General features: G+C 33.9%; 1 protein-coding gene across 1 annotated transcript in view; it reads left to right on the top strand.

Annotated features, from left to right (window-relative positions):
• LOC121375112 (otoferlin-like) overlaps positions 1–21,361 on the top strand; it is a 135,845-nt gene that overhangs the window by 41,339 nt on the left and 73,145 nt on the right. The window contains exons 19-23 of the mRNA XM_041502356.1: positions 5,582–5,586; positions 6,217–6,363; positions 7,802–7,948; positions 14,652–14,772; positions 16,678–16,847. Coding sequence (XP_041358290.1) covers positions 5,582–5,586; positions 6,217–6,363; positions 7,802–7,948; positions 14,652–14,772; positions 16,678–16,847 — 590 coding nt within the window. The remainder of the gene's footprint in view (positions 1–5,581; positions 5,587–6,216; positions 6,364–7,801; positions 7,949–14,651; positions 14,773–16,677; positions 16,848–21,361) is intronic.

The raw sequence follows: 21,361 nt of genomic DNA, 5'->3' as shown, positions 1-21,361 counted from the left end.
AAAATAATTATAACGGAAAATAAAGAAGTAAAAATACATGTAGATATGTTGGCTATCAGAAATAAGAAACAAAGCATATCAAATGGCTCTTCCAATAATATTAACTTTTTTTCAAGTTTCTACTAACTTTATTATGTGCTCCAGACCTTGTACTAAAAACGACCTTTTATAATCAATAACTTGGGCTCAAACTGAAATAACTTTTAACACTGCCATAATTTGATTGTTTCTGGGGTTTTTTAAAATGCTAACATTAACTTTCCAACTTAAAAGAATAAGTTAAATGGTCACGGCTGCTTGTTATCTTGACTCTTAAGTTTGAGCCTTAAGTCCATATAGTGGAACCTGTAGTAAGCAGCCAGTTAAGAATATTCAAAAAGTGACTTCTTTATACAGGTGTTTGTTCAGGACAGGTCAATTTCTAATGTAAGTTGATTTGGTAAACTACAAAGATGACATCTTAACACAAGTGGCTGCTTAATACAGGTCAGTTTATAGCATCTTTAGACAGGTGGTTGCTCAATAGAGGTTGCCACTTTAACAGTAGCAATGTTCAGAAGAGTGAGCGCTCATCATCAATTCAATATAATGTATACTGATTTGATTGCCAGTGCTTCAAAATGCTCACTCTCTTGAACACCCTTCAGGTTTCACTTTACTTCAAAGTTCCATAAACACAGGTGAGAAATAAAGAACAAAGGAATTTTGTGTTCAATATTTTTGTATAATGCTTTTCTTTTTTGTTTTCACATTAATAACATACTTCATTCCATAGAGACTTTTGCATGGTGATCTAAAAATCATACTTAAAAGGTTTCAACTCTTTCTAGCTACCAAATTCCTCAAAGGTAACATTAAGTAGTTAGAGTGGAATGAAACTAGTTAGAAACAACACAGATTAGACTTCCATATTAATCACTAGACACCCAACTTAGGCTAGTCGACACTATGTCCATCTATCCGTCCATCCATTCATCTGTTTGTCGATCCCTCCATGGTCTAGCAAGTTGGTGTGTTTTGTGACTAATTAACAACTATTAAGGATTGGCCCATAATTTATTATTGGGTAATATACTGTAAACTAATCTTAATTGTTTTCATTTTATAAATTTCAAATATCCCATATTATTGGGTAATATTCTGTAAACTAACATTAATTGTTTTCATTTTATAAATTTCAAGTATTCCTGGATAAAATTCTTTAACATTATAAGAAGTGTATATTACGTCAATTTTTTTAATGAAAATATTGCTCATTGTAACTTTAAAAAATTCTGAAACTTTTCATAATTTTTTTACAAATGAGAAGGGTTGTTTATGGTATAACATTTATGACAAAATATATCTTTGAAAAAAAAAGAAGTAAAAAATCAGAAACTTAGGAATATTAAAATTGCATGCTTTGGACTGACATTTATGTGGAGCCATAGGAAACCAGATGTACAAGGTCCATCTATACTATGATAATTAGTATCTAAAATCTTTCTTTTTGATGTCTGTGGAGAATTATTTATGCTTGTCTAAAATGTATTCTTGTTCAAAGAGAATTTATGCATGTAACTGATAGATTAGGATACTTCATTTGGATAATGTATCAAGATTTCACTAAGACCCATCTCCATCCTTCTGTCTGTCTGTCTGTCTGTCTGTCTGTCTGTCTTTCTGTCTCTCTGTCTGTCTTGTCCATCTGTCCATCTGTCCCACATATAGTTTTCCGTAAATTTTTTCGCAATGGCTAAAAATTATTTTTGGTATAACCTTATCATATACATTTACAGACCAAGTTTGATTGTCATCGAAATTTACTTTTTTTTGTTATGACCCTTGAACTTTGAATATACAAAAATTAGTTGGGCCCATAAGGGGAATGTATTGCTTTAGCAAAATGCTTGTTACATTGTTGTGTTAAGTACTAATCTTGTAAGTTTAACTGGTGGGATGTAGCTCAGTGGTAGAGCACTTGCCTGAGGTGCAATAGGTGGCAAGGTCAATTGTTTTCAGTGGACTCAGGGGTTTTTCTGCCCCACCACTGAGGCTATGGTATGTGCTGTACAACATATAGAAAAGAGCACATGAAATGCCCCTTGCTGCTTTATCAGTAGAAGTGTTCTACACAGTGGCAGCAGGTCCCCCCCCCCCCAACTCCATCTCTCTCTTCTCCTCTCCTTCTCTCTATATATCTCTTTCTTCTCCCTCCCTCTCTCATTGCCTCTCTCTCCCTCTTTTCTTTCTCTCCTTCTCTCTTTCCCTTTCTCCCTCTTTCTCCGCTCTATCGCTCTCTTCTCTCCATCCCTCCCTCTCTCTCCCTCTCCCTTTCTTTCCCCCTCTATATATCCCCCTTTCTCCCTCTCTCTTGCCTTCCCTCTGTCTCTCTCTCTCTCTCTCTCTCTCTCTCTCTCTCTCTCTCTCTCTCTCTCTCTCTCTCTGTCTCTCTCAAATAGCTGTAATTTAAATTGTGCTCAAATGTCATTAAATAAATGTACCTCTCCTTTTCTTTCTAAATTTGCTTCAAAGTATGCAATGTGCTCTAGTGGTGTCATTAAGTAAAACAAACTTTAACTTTAACTATAGCTAAAGATGTTGTTAAAATTATATATTGCTAGTTGATGTTGCTTCAGTCCATACATTACTTTAAATATTGTCTGCCATTCTTTAAGTATTTAATTGTTTCATGTGGTCCTCTCGTTTCATATGAAAGAGTGTTAAAGTGCTGTGCCAGACCATACACTAAAATTTCAAATTCCATAATTAAATGCTTTCTTAATTCATTGCAATAATATTTTACACCGATAGGTAAAATCAATAATTACGAAAATGCCCCATAAAAGTATTAAAACATCACTCCCGTAGAACACTGCCGGAAACGACCGAGTAAAATTCTCGGTAAAAACATTTGCCTGTAAATAGCCGTGACGTCACGAAGGGAACGCGCTTCACTGAAACCTACCACGAGATGACTTCCAGCGCAAGCGAAAGTGGGACCGACAGCGACTGCCAAGCTCATTGATCATGCGATTCTTCTTTCGATGATGAATAGTGTAGTAATGACGACTGGACTAATATTTGTGCAACACAACAAATAATGCCTTATCAGTTTGAACCTGGAACATCTTACGACGAACCACCGGCCTGACAGATGATGATGAAAAAGGTCGTGGAGACAGCTTACCACTAATTTACAACTTTTATTCTTGTTTTGTTCTTTAGCTTTTCGTGCGAATTATTTTGCTACACTGTATATTCTAATACTTGTGATGTAGTAGAAAAGACAATAAATAACTCTTGAATTCTACGAGTCAAGTGGACCCGATATCGGTAATTTCAAGAAATAAACAAAAATGACTTTTAGTCCGTCCCATCCCTCTATGAAGATGGGTTTTTGTGTGAATAATTTCAGTTTAGTTTGACGTAAAAAAAAAGAGTAAAAGTGTTTTGGAAATAACAAAACAATACTATTTTTTTGTGTGCAGTTGTGAAAACAGTCTGCTCAGAAATAAATAACTTATTTTAATTTAAAAAAATAAACAAAAACGACTTTTAGTCCGTCCCATCCATCTATGAAGATGTTTTTTTGTGTGAATAATTTCAGTTTAGTTTGACGTAAAAAAAAAAACAGTAAGTGTTTTGGAAATAACAAAACAATACTATTTTTTTGTGTGCAGTTGTGAAAACAGTCTGCTCAGAAATAAATAACTTATAGCACATTCCATAGTATGAAAAAAGGTTTTCTCTGTGGGAAGGTATAGTAAAATTAATTTAATGTATTTTCTTCTTTTTTTTTACAAAAAAACCCCTACATTTTTGTAGGATGGGACATACTAGGCTATAGATACTTACTTGTCTGTACTTTATTGTTTTAATGTTCACGAACTGTAAAGAAAAATCTCACAAATGAACGAGATGCAAACGACAACAAATCGGATCTCGATGATTGCACGAACTGTGCATGAGAAAACAAACTGACCGGAGTTGAAAGCATAACGCAATTTGGGACATTGACGATATGCACCCCAAGGTCGTTTCGGTGTGGATGGCGTCGGCTTGTTGTCATTTGTTTTGTGTCGCAGAAAAATTGTTGGTACGGTATCTTTTTTTAAAAGCCATAACACATGGTATTCCCATATCTCGCTTAAGCCGACAAGCCAGTTAGGATGAATCGCAACAACAGTCTCCGGCATTTTCTTCCTGTCCAGTATTTCCACGTTGTTTTAATCAAATTCACACACAGCTTTCTCACAGCAACATTATTAGGAAATGTGTGAAGACTAAATTTATCGGTTTTTGTATTGCTACAGCCGCCACCAACACGCCGTTTAACCATAATAAACACAAAAGAAGCAATGAACAATGGCGCGGACTATCGAAAGGAGTTCCCTTCATGACGTCACGGATCAAATCTTACGGAAATTCCCGAAACGAATTCAGCTGGTTCTGTTTTTCAGGGGACTATTTTTAAATGGAAAATATACCGGTATATAATTTTTTTACATTTTTTTTTATAATTTTCTAATCATATTAAATAATATCTTGATTGATATAGCTCAATACATCATACATCTGGAACAGCACTTTAATTAAATTGCATACTGTAATTATTGTTTTATACTTTCCCCCCAAAATTAAAAACTGCCAACTTTGTTCTTGGCAAATCATGTGTGTACATTAGTTTGCTAGTGCATGTGATCATGAGTTTATCAAAGCAGTTTCCCTTAAATTCATGTTGGACTCAAGTATGGTTTTGTTTTAATCTCCACAGTATTCAGATCAAGATAAATGGAGAAGTCTGTAATAAACAGATGAAACATTAAGTTTTATGTATTTTTCAAATCTTTGTTGTGATTTTTAAAGTGGATGTTTTTAAGACAAAGACTTTTGTTTACACTTAGTGTTTTAATTATATAGTTACATATAAAAAGAAATTAATGGTTTAGGCTGGTTTAATAAATATTTATTAAAAGATACACAGATTTTTTTTTTTATCAGAATCAGTTGATATCCAATTAAATAGGTTCTGTTATTCATTTATTGTTCAGTGTATAGAGCTACAATATATGTACATGTATACCTAAATAAAGTATGGGATTTTGTAGTAAAATATCATTTACAAAAAGAACAAAAGAACCCCACAATGTACATAATACATAAATTAACCAACAACATTATAAGCACTAGACAGGCCCATACCTAATATAACTAGAGGCACAATAAAAAACCTAAATCAGAACGCAGTAATATAGGGACTTTATTCAGGGAGATTACATTAAGCTGTGGTTTAAACACTCTTTGAATTAAGTCCTATAAACACTACATCATCTTCTCTGCCATCCTTAAGGTTTGGTTTTCACATTTTAGAATAGAATCAGTCATTATGTCTGTCGGTAATAGTCTTTCATGTGTTCCCACCATTGCCTCCACCACCTCCCATTGCCTAATTTACAAAGCATGGTGGATGTGGGGGACCCTGGATCACGTATCACAGAATCACAGAATTAGATTACAAGCTGAGTTTTTAAAAGGAGCACAGGTACATTTGTAGATGTCTGCATGTTTCACAATGTTAGTAACAGTTAACAGTTAACAGAAAATGTTCATCTCATCAACACCATTAATTGGTAATTACATGTAAAACTTAGAAAACGGTATAGATTTTGTCACTATGGATGTCCAGCAGAACTTGACATTAAGATTATAATCCTATTGTTGTTTCTTGTTTTTGTAATTAAGTTGAATAAATTAAGGGAAGTTAAATATGTTATTAGAATTTGTATTTAAAATATGTGTGCGTGTGACCTTTGATCTTTGGCATTTTAGTAAATTGTCAGTAGTATATCATCAATGTTTTACAAATTAAAAATCATCTCATTGTAATACAAAAATCCATATGTCAACCATTCAGAATTTTACAATTAATTGTGTTATAGTACATGTGTAAAATAAAATAAATTAAATGTATGAAGCAATGATTCACCTGCATAGTCATCATCATCATCATCGTCGTCATAATCATCACCACCACCATCATCATCTTTATCTTCATCATCGCGTTTTGCATATTCTGCATAAATATCATCTGCTAGCTTAATCAGTTTTGAAACAGCTATGCTAAACTAATCAAGACAATAAATTTTAACTTGGCTCTGATGCTTTGATAATGACTATGGAACCAATGAGATGATAAACATCGAAACTGCAAAATGTTCCCACTAAAACTTGTAGCAAAATGTTGTTATTTCAGGCAAAGGCCTTGGACAGACGAAAGTAATAAAGACTGGACAGGTATCGACACACTCGGAGGATGTCGTGGTCTCGATTGATGAGCACCTACCTTTGGTTAACAAAGAACAGTGTGTTACCATAGATACGGTTAGTCCTGTACTGACTTCTCTTGATAAAGTAAAAGTAAAATGTGGTGTGAGACTCTTTAAGTCTAGAAAAGTTATCTTCATTTTATCTTTTAAAGAAGAAAATATAATTATATTTCGTGAACATCTGGTGTCATTGTTATGATAGTGGGTCATAAATGCAGTTTTAAATAACAGATGGTATATTTAGTTTGATTTTATTTGTACTCAAAGGCAAAAGTTATTGTGACATGGATTGTTTGGAGTAATAAATTTGTGAATGGATTTATGGATGTAAACCAGAGAAAATGTGCATAAAACAGCTCAAAGAAATGTAACCAAGCAGTTGTTGCAGCAATTCCATGCTTTGTGCAAGAAACATGGAATATTCGGGGGAAATGCTGTCCAGTGTTCACAATAAAAGTCCAGACATTCAGTTGCAAATCATTGCCACTCTGTGCATCCTTCAGAAGTCCAGAAGTCAGAAAAATACCATTAGTGAACTGTTTGATGCAACTTCATCATGCCATGCCTCAGTGAAAATGACAGATGGCAGCGTGACACCGCACGTCAATTCAACATCCACAGAAACACTATATGGCACCTATGGCAACGATATCAACAAAACAACCAGGTCAGGGACCATCCCCGTAGCGGCCGACCACCTGTGACAACCCCTCGTCGAGACACATAGATCTGAACCACACATCTGCGAAACAGGTTCCAGCCAGCAACCCTCACAGCCCGTACCATTCCTTTTTCCAGCTTTTAGTGGCCTCAATGAGACAACGGTGCCGGGCCTATATCAATGCTCAAGGTGGACACACTCACTACTGACTGTGTGAACTTCGCTCTGGACCCCCTCTAGTTATGTGGATCATTTGCATATGGCAGGTGCACCCTTTTCATGGACTATTGCTTGTTTCCATACTTTCAGACATTTCTCTTTCCATGTTATAACATTTCATACACGGCAGTAAAAACATATCAATTATCTTTGTCTTTTGTGTGTCACAATAACTTTTGCCTTTTAGTATATTATTCAATGCTGAATTTTTTTTTTTTTTTTTAATCAGAGATTTGGTTTTGTGAAAAACATTTTAGATTGTTTAGAACATGTATGAGATTTGATTCTGATTATAAATGTGAGATTTGCTTTTGATAATAAATAAGGGATTTGTTTCTTAAAATAAATGTGAGATTTAGTTTTGATAATAAATATGATAACTTTGAGGAATTCTTTTATAACATATGTGAGATTTGGTTTTTGAAAAATATATATATATATTTAAGATCAAATGTGAGATTTAGTTTTATAAAATAGAGCCGAAATGTTTTTCATGAACAAATGTGCAATTTGGTTTTTGTAACCAAATGCAATATTTGAATTAATGAACAGTGTGCATAAATTTGTGATTTGGCTTGAAACATGTTTTGAGGAAATCTTTTGGATACTTTAGGGTGGAATAACAGACAAGGAACAGAAGACTGCCGACAATGAAAGAAAGAAGCAGAAGAAGAAGGCCGGTATGGACGATGATGAGCCTGACTTGGATGCTCTGGACTGGTGGAGTAAATACTTCGCGTCTGTCGAGACCATGATCAGGGTATTTTATTACACTATTTCTTTATCATAGCACAAGATTTCTTAAAATCCTTAAAGGCATATTATCACAGACCTTTGATTTATTTAATTTTGATACAAAAGCGAGGTTTGGTAGTATAGTCCATTTGTAGAGAAATACCAGGGCTACTAGAATTTTGTTTAAATCCACTAGCCATGTGGTCAGTGATTTAAAACATTTACAAGCCATGAATAAAAATTCACTAGCCCTACTTTACTTTAAGTTAATACAATTTTACTAAATAATAGTAATAATCAGATATGTCACCTAAAAAAGCTTAAAAACACTAACACTGGGGGTTGGGCTGAGGTCAGGATATTCATATTTACAAAATAAACTCAACTGCAACATTTGACCCCATTTTTTTCACTAGTCATCGAGCATTGCAATAGCAGTTATTTACTAGCCCACTAGCAATGGAAGTGGGGCTTCCATAATCTAGAATCCCTGGAAATCTGTGACAATTTGCCTTTAAAGACTTCAGAAATGTATCTAGTGCCATTTCAATCACAGATCAAGGCACAAGATGATGGACAATTTACTGTCAGTTTTTCTTTTATGTCAGTTTGTTTGCAAATATAATTTAATTTAAGCAAATTTTTGAAATGTTTAGTTTAACTTCAGTTTAATAAAGAACTGTTCAGGGTTTCTGGGGTGGAATAATAATTTCTTTGTAACCCAATTTTGTTTTTATTATTCCACACCTCCACAAAGCCTGTCAGTGGGAAATGCTTTGAAAGACCATTGGTGCCTAATCATTTTGTATTTATAACTAGTATAATAATAATAATTTTAAAAATATATTAGTAGTTGATTATAATATTAAAAATGGCACCATATTGTGCAGTTTCCTTTCCAGTTAATTTGCAGTTTGCTGAGGTGTTTTTCAACAATAATTCCTTTTATTTTGTTTATGAGAATTGTTATAATCGTACTAAACATTTTAAGTCATTTAGGTTGCATTGTGACTGAATACTTATTTGAATATGCAGAACAGTTGTATGCCTAAGTGTTCTTCAGGAAATTACCCATAGTGTGGGATGTAATTTATTGTTCATACTGATTCAGCATTTTTTTAAACCACAATGTCAGGGTCATGTAGCCAATAGGGCTGGCCTTACTTCAACCCACCCATTTTGCATCACATTTTTTTTCATATAATTAGGGATAGTGATAAAAATTCAGATAATTTTGTGCTTGCAGGGGTGGCACAGACAGTATTTTCAAAGCAATGCTCATACCACTTTTCAAATCCATGGACATACCACTTTTCAAATCCATGGCCGTACCACTTTTCAAAGCCATGGCCGTACCACTTTTCAAAGCCATGGCTGTACCCCTTTTCAAAGCCATGGCCGTACCACTTTTCAAAGCCATGGCCGTACCACTTCAAATTCATGGCCGTACCACTTTTCAAAGCCATGGCCGTACCACTTCAAATTCATGGCCGTACCACTTTTCAAAGCCATGGCCGTACCACTTCAAATTCATGGCCGTACCACTTTTCAAAGCCATGGCCGTACCACTTCAAATTCATGGCCGTACCACTTTTCAAAGCCATGGCCGTACCACTTCAAATTCATGGACATACCACTTTTCAAAGCCATGGCTGTACCCCTTTTCAAAGCCATGGCTGTACCACTTTTCAAAGGTATTGCCATACCACTTTTCAAATCCATGGCCGTACCCCTTTTCAAAGCCATGGCTGTACCACTTTTCAAAGCCATGACCGTACCACTTTTCAAAGCCATGGACATACCACTTTTCAAATCCATGGCCGTACCCCTTTTGAAAGCCATGGCTGTACCACTTTTCAAAGCCATGACCGTACCACTTTTCAAAGGTATTACCATACCACTTTTCAAATCCATGGCTGTACCACTTTTCAAAGCCATGGTTGTACCACTTTTCAAAGCATGGCCGTATCACTTTCAAAGCCATGGCCGTATCACTTTTCAAATCCATGGCCGTACCACTTTTCAAAGCCATGGTTGTACCACTTTTCAAAGCCTGGCCGTATCACTTTCAAAGCCATGGCCGTATCACTTTCAAAGCCATGGTTGTACCACTTTTCAAAGCCATGGCCATACCACTTTTCAAAGCCATGGCCCTACCACTTTTTTTTTGAGGGGGGTATGTATATTTGTTGTACATGTATCTGTGAAAAATGTCCTTCACAGGTGAATTTGAAAGGGAAGTCTGGCAGCCATGAGCCGTAGCACTATTTGTTTTTAACACTTTTACACTGTGCCGCCCCTGGCTTGTATTAGGTATTCTATAGTATACCACACTATGTTTCAACATAAGTAGTTGTTTGACAATGTTACTGTAGTTCAGTTATTGTATTCAGTTTTCCTCACATTGTTTGCACAGGCCCCTGATTCATCAGAGGTAATATTTCTTTCATTTGTTTTTCGTTTTTCTATTTCCCATGAATCTGTTTATTTACCATATTTCAGAATTTATAATTTTGTATTCAATACAAAGCATGGATTTTAAAAAACCCACATCATTTACATTGATTTTTTAATTTTACTTATTTCAATTTTAGTGATGGCACTTGTTTATTTTTTATTTTTAACAGGAATATGATAATATGGACTTTTGTGTATTTACATATATACTAAGTACAAACAAATTAAAGAAGACATAAATGAACAATATTAATGAAAGGCAAGTAGGTTTTTCAATACATGTTCAATGGGGACAAGATTAGATGATTTTGCTGATTGGTGATTCTTGTCAATGCATGAAGTTGACGTTTTCAACATGGACACTATTGGGACAAATATTGTCACCTTGAAAAAAAAAAACCATTTGGATCAGTTCTGTGATCCATAGGAATAACTCCATCAACGTTGGTTGTATGTAATTCTACTCTACACCATAACATTATTTTGGGATTCCTTTAATTTTTGGGCATAGTATATTAATATATTTTTCTACTGAAATGGAATTGTTTTAAATGAATACTTATTGAGCATGCCAGTTAAAACAGTTACATATTCATTCATAGGTGGTTAACCATAAATAGTTGTTTTTATTGTATTTAAAAATCAGGCTTAATCATTTATGTAGTTTTGAGCTAATAAAAAGGAATGCTTGGTCAGATCAAACTATTACATAGCATGTCTCTGGGAAAAATACCTGAATGCCTTTTTTGTTTTTTTACAAACTTTTTTTTATCAAAATATTTTGTATAACTTTCTTAATTTTAATTAAACACACAAATACACTGTTTTCATCAAGCTTAAATACACTGCATTTCCTACTTAAAACATTTACTTCTTTTTGGTAACCGATCTACAGAGTGCAAATTTGAAATTCCACACTTTTAAACATAACTGAGTACAGTATTACATCCACCTTTTGGCAGAAAAAGACTTTCTGGTAATATTTTGTTCTCAGGATTCAAATACAACTTTACAATTGCATATGCCAGCAAACATCTTTTGCATTATGGAATTTTATAAAGAATTTATAAAAATATTTATATTTTATCAAATGAATTGTTCTTAGCATGTTTGTTCTTATCTTTGGTTTAAACTTTATATCTAATTAATTTAATATATCATTTGAGGTACCAGGCTATTTTGTTTTAGCTTTGATAAGAAATGAAATTTATAAAATATATTAATCGTAAGTTCTTTTACATTTTCTTATGGATGGTTCAAGGGATTTTTTTCCCTTTCTTTGTTTCCTCATCAGTCATACTTTATTTAGTTGTGAACATTTAAGCATGTAATTTTTGGTGATTTTTATCAATTATTTAAGTAGGATATGAATAATAAAACAGATGATATCATGGAATAATATAAAAATCAAAACTTGTCTCCTAGTGGTTAATTAATTTTGTTTTGTTTTATTTTATTTATTTAAGACTACAAACCATTTTAAGACCAGAAATAAAAAGTAAAACCTGAAAATACATTTGTAGTCATTATATAATGATTAATTAATAAGGTGACATTTCAGTTGTATAATCAAACAGTTTACTATATTAGATCGTCTCCACCAATATACTCTTCAAAAAAAGTATGGGAACTCTAATAAGAATTTACAATTACCAAAATTGTAAGGTATATTAGCTGTGGGGAATGGTTATATGATAATAGTGAATTAATTGGGCAAACATTACAACCGGTAGTTCAGTATTACAGTAGGTTTTATGACCACTAAAGATCTTGAAGGACGATTGGTGTCAGAAGTGAAATTTTAAAGTTGACGTTTTATTTTATCAGTAAATCGCAAATTCAAACAATAAAAATGACTAAAAACAAAACAATAACAACTGTATGATTAACAGAATGAAAAAGACTGACAGAAATAATGTTGCACAGTGATTAATGGATCTTCCTGGAAATTGTCAAAATCGAGAATGACACGCCATGCACGTGTACAGGGTAACTGTGTGATGCATGTGTAAACTATGGAATGTATTTCGGTGTGTTGATAAACAGACCTGAACGTTGTTTACTAGGATATCTGTGTTAAAAATGTATGTTAGGTCTACTAGTTTATATTGACGTTAATATTTCAGGTTCCCCTACTTTTTTTGAAGTGTATAGTATATAAATGTTATATTTATTTTTTCCCGCATGTTGTGGACACATATCCATAAGTATTACCTTGGCATTATATGTTCTGACTTCATATTTGTCAGACAGCAGTGTGTAGTTCATGTATAGCACTTGCCTTAGATACAGTGGGTCATAACATTGACCAACATCAAAGGTTATGGTATGTACTGTCCTTTCTATGAACAAATGAATATAAAAGATCCCTTACAACTGTTTGGTAGATTCTTTCTGTCCTGGATAGACAGAACTCGTACCCAGGATGGATGTTTTAGAACCTTTGGTGGATCTGGGCATGTTTTTGCTTCATTTTAGTAGCAGTAGCCTACATGTATACTGAACAAAATAAGAAACTTCTGCTAACTTTGCTTGAACATAACTTGATGAAAACAAACCAGGGGAATAATTGTTATATATGCGTTTAAAGAGTGTTCCATGATGCATCGTTTGGTGCAAAAATCATGGCCATAGGTTAACAGAAACTGGGAGAAATTTTGACCAAGTGTGGTAGGGGTTAAAAAAACCAAACACCCACTTAATAATGGGTATGACCACCTCTTGAACTGACCACTGCAGTGCATCGCAGGCACATAGAATTGACTAAAGTGTTGATTTCTGCCTGTGGAATATTGTTCCATTCCTGAATGAGCACTTGACGATGTTCGTTGACGTTAGCGGGTGGGTTGGGACGATGCCTCAATCATCTGTCCAGACTATCCCAGACATGCTTGATGGGGTTGAGATCAGGACTTTTAGCGGGCCAGTCATCAATGAAATCAATGTTATTTGTCCTAAGAAAATTTACAGTGTCTCTATCTGTATTAGAGGTGGCATTATCATGCTGAAAAATCGAGATGTTGGCATTGTTATGAAACAGAGGAATGACGTGATGAGCGAGAATGTCATCGCGGTAACGTTGAGCATTTAAATTGCCATCAGTGACGACTAGTGGTGAACAATAACCATGGGCAATGGCTGCCCAGATTATGACACAACCCCCACCCCCGAAACGATCTCGTTCAAGAACACAACAGTCAGCATAGCGTTCCTTTCTCCTACGGTAGACGGGCACCCTGCCATCACCACGTTGTAAAGAAAATCTGGATTCATCTGAAAAAAGAACAGTATTCCAGCGTCGCCGTATCCAACGAGTGTGTACATGTGCCCAATTAAGATGATTTAGACAATGACGTTGTGTTAAAACGCATCCGACGTAAAGACGTCGTGCATGTAAACCGTTCTCCCGCAGACGATTACAAACAGTTTGCCCACTGAATCGGTTATTATGAAGCCCAGGTGTGTTAGCAAGTCGTTGGTGCTTCCTGTCGTTCGAAATCTTACGTGAAGATTTCGTATCGCTCGACTAGAACTCCCAACATGCCTTGCAACGTCTTCTGTTGACATGCCAGCATCAAGCATGCCAATCGCCCGTTCACGTAAATTATTGGGTATTCTTGGCATACTAAAAATGCTACAATGTAAAAAACGTTAATATTTTTATAAATTTTGAAGCGTTTTCGTTCACTTGACAACATTGTCAGTAAGACAAGTAAAACAAATTGACCGAATACTACACGGGACTTGTCGAACCATGCATGCACGTGCAAATTGAATTTCACGTTGTCGACGATTAACAGTGCAAAAATAATCGATAAAATTCATGAATCCTGATAATACAGCTCAAGGCTAATACTACCTATATAATTTTATTACACAATGAATTCTTTAACACAACAAATACTATATGTACAAATCGAAAGTTTCTTTTTTTGTTCAGTATATGTGGCAGCAGCAGGTTTCTTCTCTTGACCAAGTGTCAAAATAACCACATGTTAGACACCAAATAGCTGTAGTTGAAACAATGCTGAGCTGCTGTTAAGCAAATATTCTTTTCCTGTCATATTATGGTAGGTTTGATTACAAAGGTTGTTGTATATGTAATGATGGCAACAAATAGACAGTGATTCACAATGTTTTGAAAATATATTCTAATCCATGTATCCATTTAGTCACTTTTTTTCCATCATTTAATTTTCACATATATGTATTTTTTATTTATAGAAAATCATTACATCATTCTGTTTAGTCATTTTTTAATGTATTTATAGGACCATGAAAAGGTACGTGGTAATGCCTTTAACCAGGATTTATTGGACATGGAGGTGAAAGCAGAAAAATCAACATCAGTGACAGAGTACGGCACAATACCAAATGGTCACATGCTGGAAAGTAAGTTTTGTCAAAATTGCTATAAATCCGAACAATAAAACCATAATACACATGATCAGGGCCGTATCTCTGCACAATGCAGAGTCGAATGGGCATTTGACAAAATAGTGGTTGATTCCACAAATCTCTATCTAGTACGTTATCTATAGGAGGACAGCCACTCCAAAAAAGATCCTTTACTGGATATTTCATCTCTTGCATCACCACAAAGAAGACTGCCACTCTCAGACTAGTTTACTAAATCAAAATTGCACCAGACAGAGATTATTACAATAAGTACAGCTGTGATGACATGCACTCATGAATCACTGTTATAACAGTGATGAAATAAGGTGTTAATAAAAGTTTAGCATATCCTGCCTGACCGGTGGTACCTGTCATGATCGAGTACTGCCACCACAGCTGTCAAGTCTTGTCACTCCATCTAAAATGATGAAAAACATATATATGTTCAAGAGTATCATCAAAGACATGAAAACATGCACAAGTTCAAAATATGGAATAGCATCAGCCATCACTTTGTGGTCAGTGATGCATTGTATTTAGTAGATGTAGCCTGCAAATGTCTTGCATAAAAAAAATTTGCACATTGAATGTTGTGACACAAACCTAAATAGATTCTGTAATTTGATGCAAATTTATATACTGAATGATGTGACACAAACCTAAATATTAGCCCATTGAATGATGTGATAAAAACCTAAATAGATTTTGTAATTTGATGTAAATTTATATACTGAATGATATGACACAAACCTAAAAAATTGTTCCATTGAATGATGTGACACAAACCTAAATAGATTCTGTAATTTGATGCGAATTTATATACTGAATGATATGACACAAACTTAAAAATTGGCCCATTGCATGATGTGACACAAACCTAAATAGATTCTGTAATTTGATGCGAATTTATACACTGAATGATGTGACACAAACTTAAAAATTGTCCCATTGAATGATGTGACACAAACCTAAATAGATTCTGTAATTTGATGCGAATTTATATACTGAATGATATGACACAAACTTAAAAATTGGCGCATTGCATGATGTGACACAAATCCAAATAGATTCTGTAATTTGATGCGAATTTATACACTGAATGATGTGACACAATCCTAAAAATTGGCCCATTGAATGATACACAGACCTCAATAGATTTTGTAATTTGATGCAAATTTATATACTTAAGAACCATACCAACTTGAAATCATCATTTTGTCTTGATTGTTTCTTCAGATTTAAAGTTTCATGTTATGGGCTTGAGGTCAGATGATATGCCCTGCAGGTGGATATGTTTGAACTTTAGGAATATGAGATGTTATAGTAGCAAGATGAAGTTTTTTGTCCTGTGAAAGTCAGGGCTCCAAGCATATTATTTAAAAAAATTAAATATCAGATTATGGAATGGCATTGTTCACAGTGCACCACAATTGCTATATCAGTGGCTGTGGTATGTGCTATCCTATCTGTGAGATGGTGCACATTAATGATCAGTTGCTATTAATGGAACAATGTCACATGTTTTTTTACTAAGACTATACGTCATAATTACCTAATACTGAAATACCAATAGCCGATGATTAATAAATTAATGTGCTCTAGTGGTGGTGTTAAACAAAAACAAACAAACCGTTTCTTTTGTTCATTATCATTTGAAATGCTAGTGTGTGCTGCAGAACATTTGTCTGCCATGATATCAACCAAGTTTTTTGGTGAATCTCGTTTTAATGCATATTTTTACTGTTCATAGAGTCTAAATACTTTTATGGAATAAATTTTAATTAATGTTTATATTAATGAATATTTTAATATATTATAAAGTTATGTTTTAGTTTGCTGTCTTGGAAAAAAACATTTTAAATAAAAAAAAACTGATTTTAAAATGTCTTTGTTTCGTAGATGAAATTGAATTCAAGAATGCCAGACAGGCCAAGAAGATGGAGAAAGAGTTGAAAAAGATGGAAAAACAGGAAGATAGAAAAGCTAAAAGTTCATCACTTGCGAATCAACTCTCCCCGAAATCTCAGCGTAAAAAAGACAAGTTGCTGAGCAGCACTGCACAACTGAAGGTTTGTTTAATAAGTTTAGTTTGCTGTTTGCTTTGGCTAAATGGACAATGACGTCAATGAAAGCTGCACTCATTATTCATTTCATTGTGAGGACTCCATTAAATGTAAGGTGATGATATAGTTTTGTGGGGTTTTATGAATGCATATGCATCCTCTAATGGAATTTTTTTTTTTTAAACCAAAAAGTCATATTAGATCCACCTTTTATCAATAACAAGAATGATTTTTTGCAATTAAAGATTCAATTTTTTTACAAACTGCATGTTCTCAATGACTGGGTTTGAGATTTTATCAAGTGAACCCAATGAATTATTTTCCATTCCAACCATTTACCTGTTTATTCTACTCTATTTGTGGGATAATACTGTTCATAGTCATATTTTTGCTACTTGGAGATTTCTTCATTTCTAGACCACAAGTGATGATTACCATGTATTTCTGATTAAACAATTTAAGTTGAACTGTTTCCCTGTATTCTGTCTAGTTTGTGTGTGTCTCCTGTCTGTATGTCTGTGTGTGCATCCGTGTAAATTATCTATTGTTATCGAAGAAAATAACATATATGGTGACAGCAGATCTTAATACACTATATCCTGGATTAAACTTGCAATATGGGTTTGTTTCCTGAATATGCATCTTTGTGTATATTTGTGACTTGTAAAGTTTGTAAACAGCCATTTGTTTCTGCAGTGTGAATCTGCAATAAAATACTGTGTATATATAAATTCTGCATCTTTAGGTAGGGCATGAACGACGATGTGAAATTTATATGTATATGTACACCATTTATTTTCTTTAGGTTAACTTATTATTAGATATACTTTGTCCAAACTGTTTCTCCCATTGGATTTTATATCTGTGATATAGACATAAAAAGTAAAATTACATTTATAACTCAATGATTTTGTTTCTTTACTGTTTATTTACTAATTTTACTGATGATTTGATAGGGGTTTCTCAATAGAGCCAGGAAGGGTGATGATGAATTGTCTGTGATATCGGAAGATGAAATAGATGTTGCAAAAGTTGTGGTAAACTGGTGGCTTGTAGCAATTCATCTTCTATTGCATGAATGGTCCTGGGAATATATCAATTAACAGACCCTTTCATTTACATCTCTATTGCTGTGAAGACATCTATTGTTTCCATTGCTTTGATAGATGGTATATAGCAGGTGGGGCTTTTTTGGTACAGCATGGGAGCAAAACATATTTTGGTATCAGCCCCAAATATTACCAAATATTTGACATCTAATTGCTGCTGATTAATAAATCAATGTGCTTTAGTGATGTTGTTACATAAAACAAAATTTTAACTGAATAAGTAAACTAGTGCACACACCCTACCTAAGCCAAATGCTTCCTCTTGCACCCTGGGGTGTGATGTAGCCCAGTGGTAAAGCACTCACTTGACACACGGTTGGTCTAAGATTGATCCCTGTCAGTGGGCCCATTGGGCTATTTTTCATTCTAGCCATTACACCACAACTGGTATATCAAAGGCTGTGGTATGTGTTATCCTGTCTATGGGATGGTGATCCCTTGCTACTAATCGAAAAATGTAGCAGGTTTCCTTTCTAAGACTATATGTCAAAATACTAAATATTTGACATCCATGAGCCAATGATTAATACATCAATGTGCTCTAGTGGTGTAGTTAAACAAAACAAACTTTCCTCCTGCACCCTGATCATTGGATGTGACCTTTAACTTTACACATTCTCTCTATCAGTTTTTTTACTCTTCAAAATTTAACTCTTAATAATTGAGCAAACTCTATTTATTGATTTCAACAGATGCAAGTTAAGCTGTCTTTTCTTAATTATTGTACAATTTAAGGCTTTTTACTGTTATGAACTATAGTTAGCTTTTTCTTGGGGCATGAAAGAATACAGTTTTTTATTATCCAAGGTGCTACTCTGCAGATTAATTACTTTTACTGTAAATATAATATATACTTGGCAAAACACACATACACACACATACATACACAAACACACACACACACATATGCACACACACACACACACACACACACACACACACACACATACACACACAACACACACACATACATACATACACACACATGCACACACACACATGCACACACACATGTACACACACACACATACACACACACACACATACACACACACACACACACACATACACACATACACACACTGCAGTATTTTGACACTTTACAAAATCAACTTACGCACACACGCACACATGCACACACACACACACACACACACACACACACACACACACACACACACACACACACTGCAGTATTTTGACACTACAAATTCAAGTTTTGAGAAAAAATAAATATCTACTAAAACAAACACCAAATTGTACTAGAAAGTAAATAATTTAGTTTAAAAATTTAACAGACAGATGTAAAAGTTTTATGAATGTACTTATTTTTATGTCACTGTTTAAAATCTTTGGTTATTTGGTATTCATTTCATTTCCACTTATTTTCATGCTTATATCCAATTAAGGTTCAAGCATGCTGTCCTGGGCTATCTGTCCAGGACAGTGGGATAGTTGCTAGTTGTTATTGGTTAGTGAGAGAGAAGAGAGTGTAGTGGTCTTACACCTACCCACTGAGTCATTAAAAATCGCTCTGGGTGGGAGCCAGTACTGGGCTGTGAACCCAGTACCTACCAACCTTATGTCTGATAGCTTAACCACGACACCACTGAGGCCAGTGTATTTGGTATTAATGACCTGGAGATGTGTTTCTGGCCTAATCATATCGGGTTTTTTGGGGGGTTTTTTTTTTTTTTTGCTCCACTCTTCTGGGTTGACAGGTCTGCATAACACAGCTATATAACATCACACATCATAGGTTTGTCTTGTGTGGTGAAATTAACAGTTATAATTAATATTATATTTCATGCACATCATATTCTTATAATAAATCACCACATGCACCTGCAGTACTGTAACACTGTTAAGTAAACTAATTTACAGTGTTTCTCTTGTAATCTTGTTGTTTTTACCCATCCCAACCAATGCCCCACAAATGGTAGGACATCAAAGGCTGTGGTATATACTGTTCATATCTTTGAAAGTATATAAAATATCCATTTCTGATTTATCATTAGGAATATGGCTTTGGTAGATTTCCTGTCTTTCTCTCTATCAACTAAATGTGAAAATAACCCTATGTTAGGTACCATATAGCCTTTATTTAAAGTGTGCTGAGGTGCTATATTCATTGGATGAAGGAGCCAGTGCAAGTCGGCACCTGCGCCCCTGACAGGCGTGCACTACAACAGCTTGCTCTGCATGTGCACTTTAAACACTATGACCTGACCTGACCAGCCGTGTTCCATCACCTAACTGTGACCAAATAGCAACTTATTCTCTTCAGTTTTCTTAGTCAGTCATGTCAGTTTTTTTATGCAAGAGACCATTTATAATCCACATGAAATAATAAATTGGATACATGCATATTAGAATGCTTAAAACTATACAACTGATTTGGATTTAACAAACACTACTTAAAGACAACATTTAAAAACAAAATCAAAATATAATAATTAGAACAAATTAATGGTAAGGCTATTTTAAAGTAAAACCTAAATTTCCATCCCTGTCAGCCTGGAGAATAAAGGTTTGCTTATCATTTCGTAAAAAAAAAGTTTTTAGTTTTTTTTCGCTCCATATGCAACATTTCTAATGTCCTGAATATATCAAATAAAAAATAAATTAAACCACCCCACCCCCATTTTGAAAAACAATTGAATAAAAATTTAGTATTTATCTATTGTCAACAGTGTTCATTCTCATCCTATCATAATATGATATTTATTCATACCAGTCTATACTAACTCAATACATGTATTTGTTATAAGAAGGGAATTGTTACATATATGTGCTTGTTATAAAGGTCATGGAAAGTCTGAGTAACTTTCAAAATAATAATGTTTTTATATGACTGCTATAAATGTTCTATAAAGACTGAGTCGCTGTGAAATATCTATTTTGTTAGAAAAACAAACAAACAAGATATTTTGTTTACAGAAAATTATTTTAGCTTTTGCATGTTATATATTTTTCTAATATCTAATTTGTTTATACTCTTTTCATATATATCTAATTATGTAAACCAATTAATACTTAGTAAACTGATTATTGGAATGTAACGTATTAAAACTTGTTTATATCTCTTTTGTATCTTTATCTTTTCATTTATTTTTCATTTTAATTGCAGTGTTAATTATTAATAAATTCTGTACTGAAATTTAGATTGATTTAAGAGATTATTATATACATGTAAGATAACATTAATATATAGACTTTATTAATAAATTACCTAGCTAAGTATATCGGACTAGGACTATTTTATTAAGCAAAAACTAAGTCATAGTGCTTTGTTTTCTTTTTTAATTTGTTTTTTTAAATTTGTATTAATTCATCTTTTGATGTCATTTAGATCATGATTACTGGAATTTTATGTGTAACAATTACATGTGCATAACATAATTTTTTTTT

This window comes from Gigantopelta aegis, chromosome 6 (assembly GCF_016097555.1).
Source record: "Gigantopelta aegis isolate Gae_Host chromosome 6, Gae_host_genome, whole genome shotgun sequence".
NCBI classification, from domain to species: domain Eukaryota; kingdom Metazoa; phylum Mollusca; class Gastropoda; order Neomphalida; family Peltospiridae; genus Gigantopelta; species Gigantopelta aegis.
Note: the sequence above shows the minus strand (reverse complement) of the source record. Positions and strands in the feature narration are given on the sequence as shown.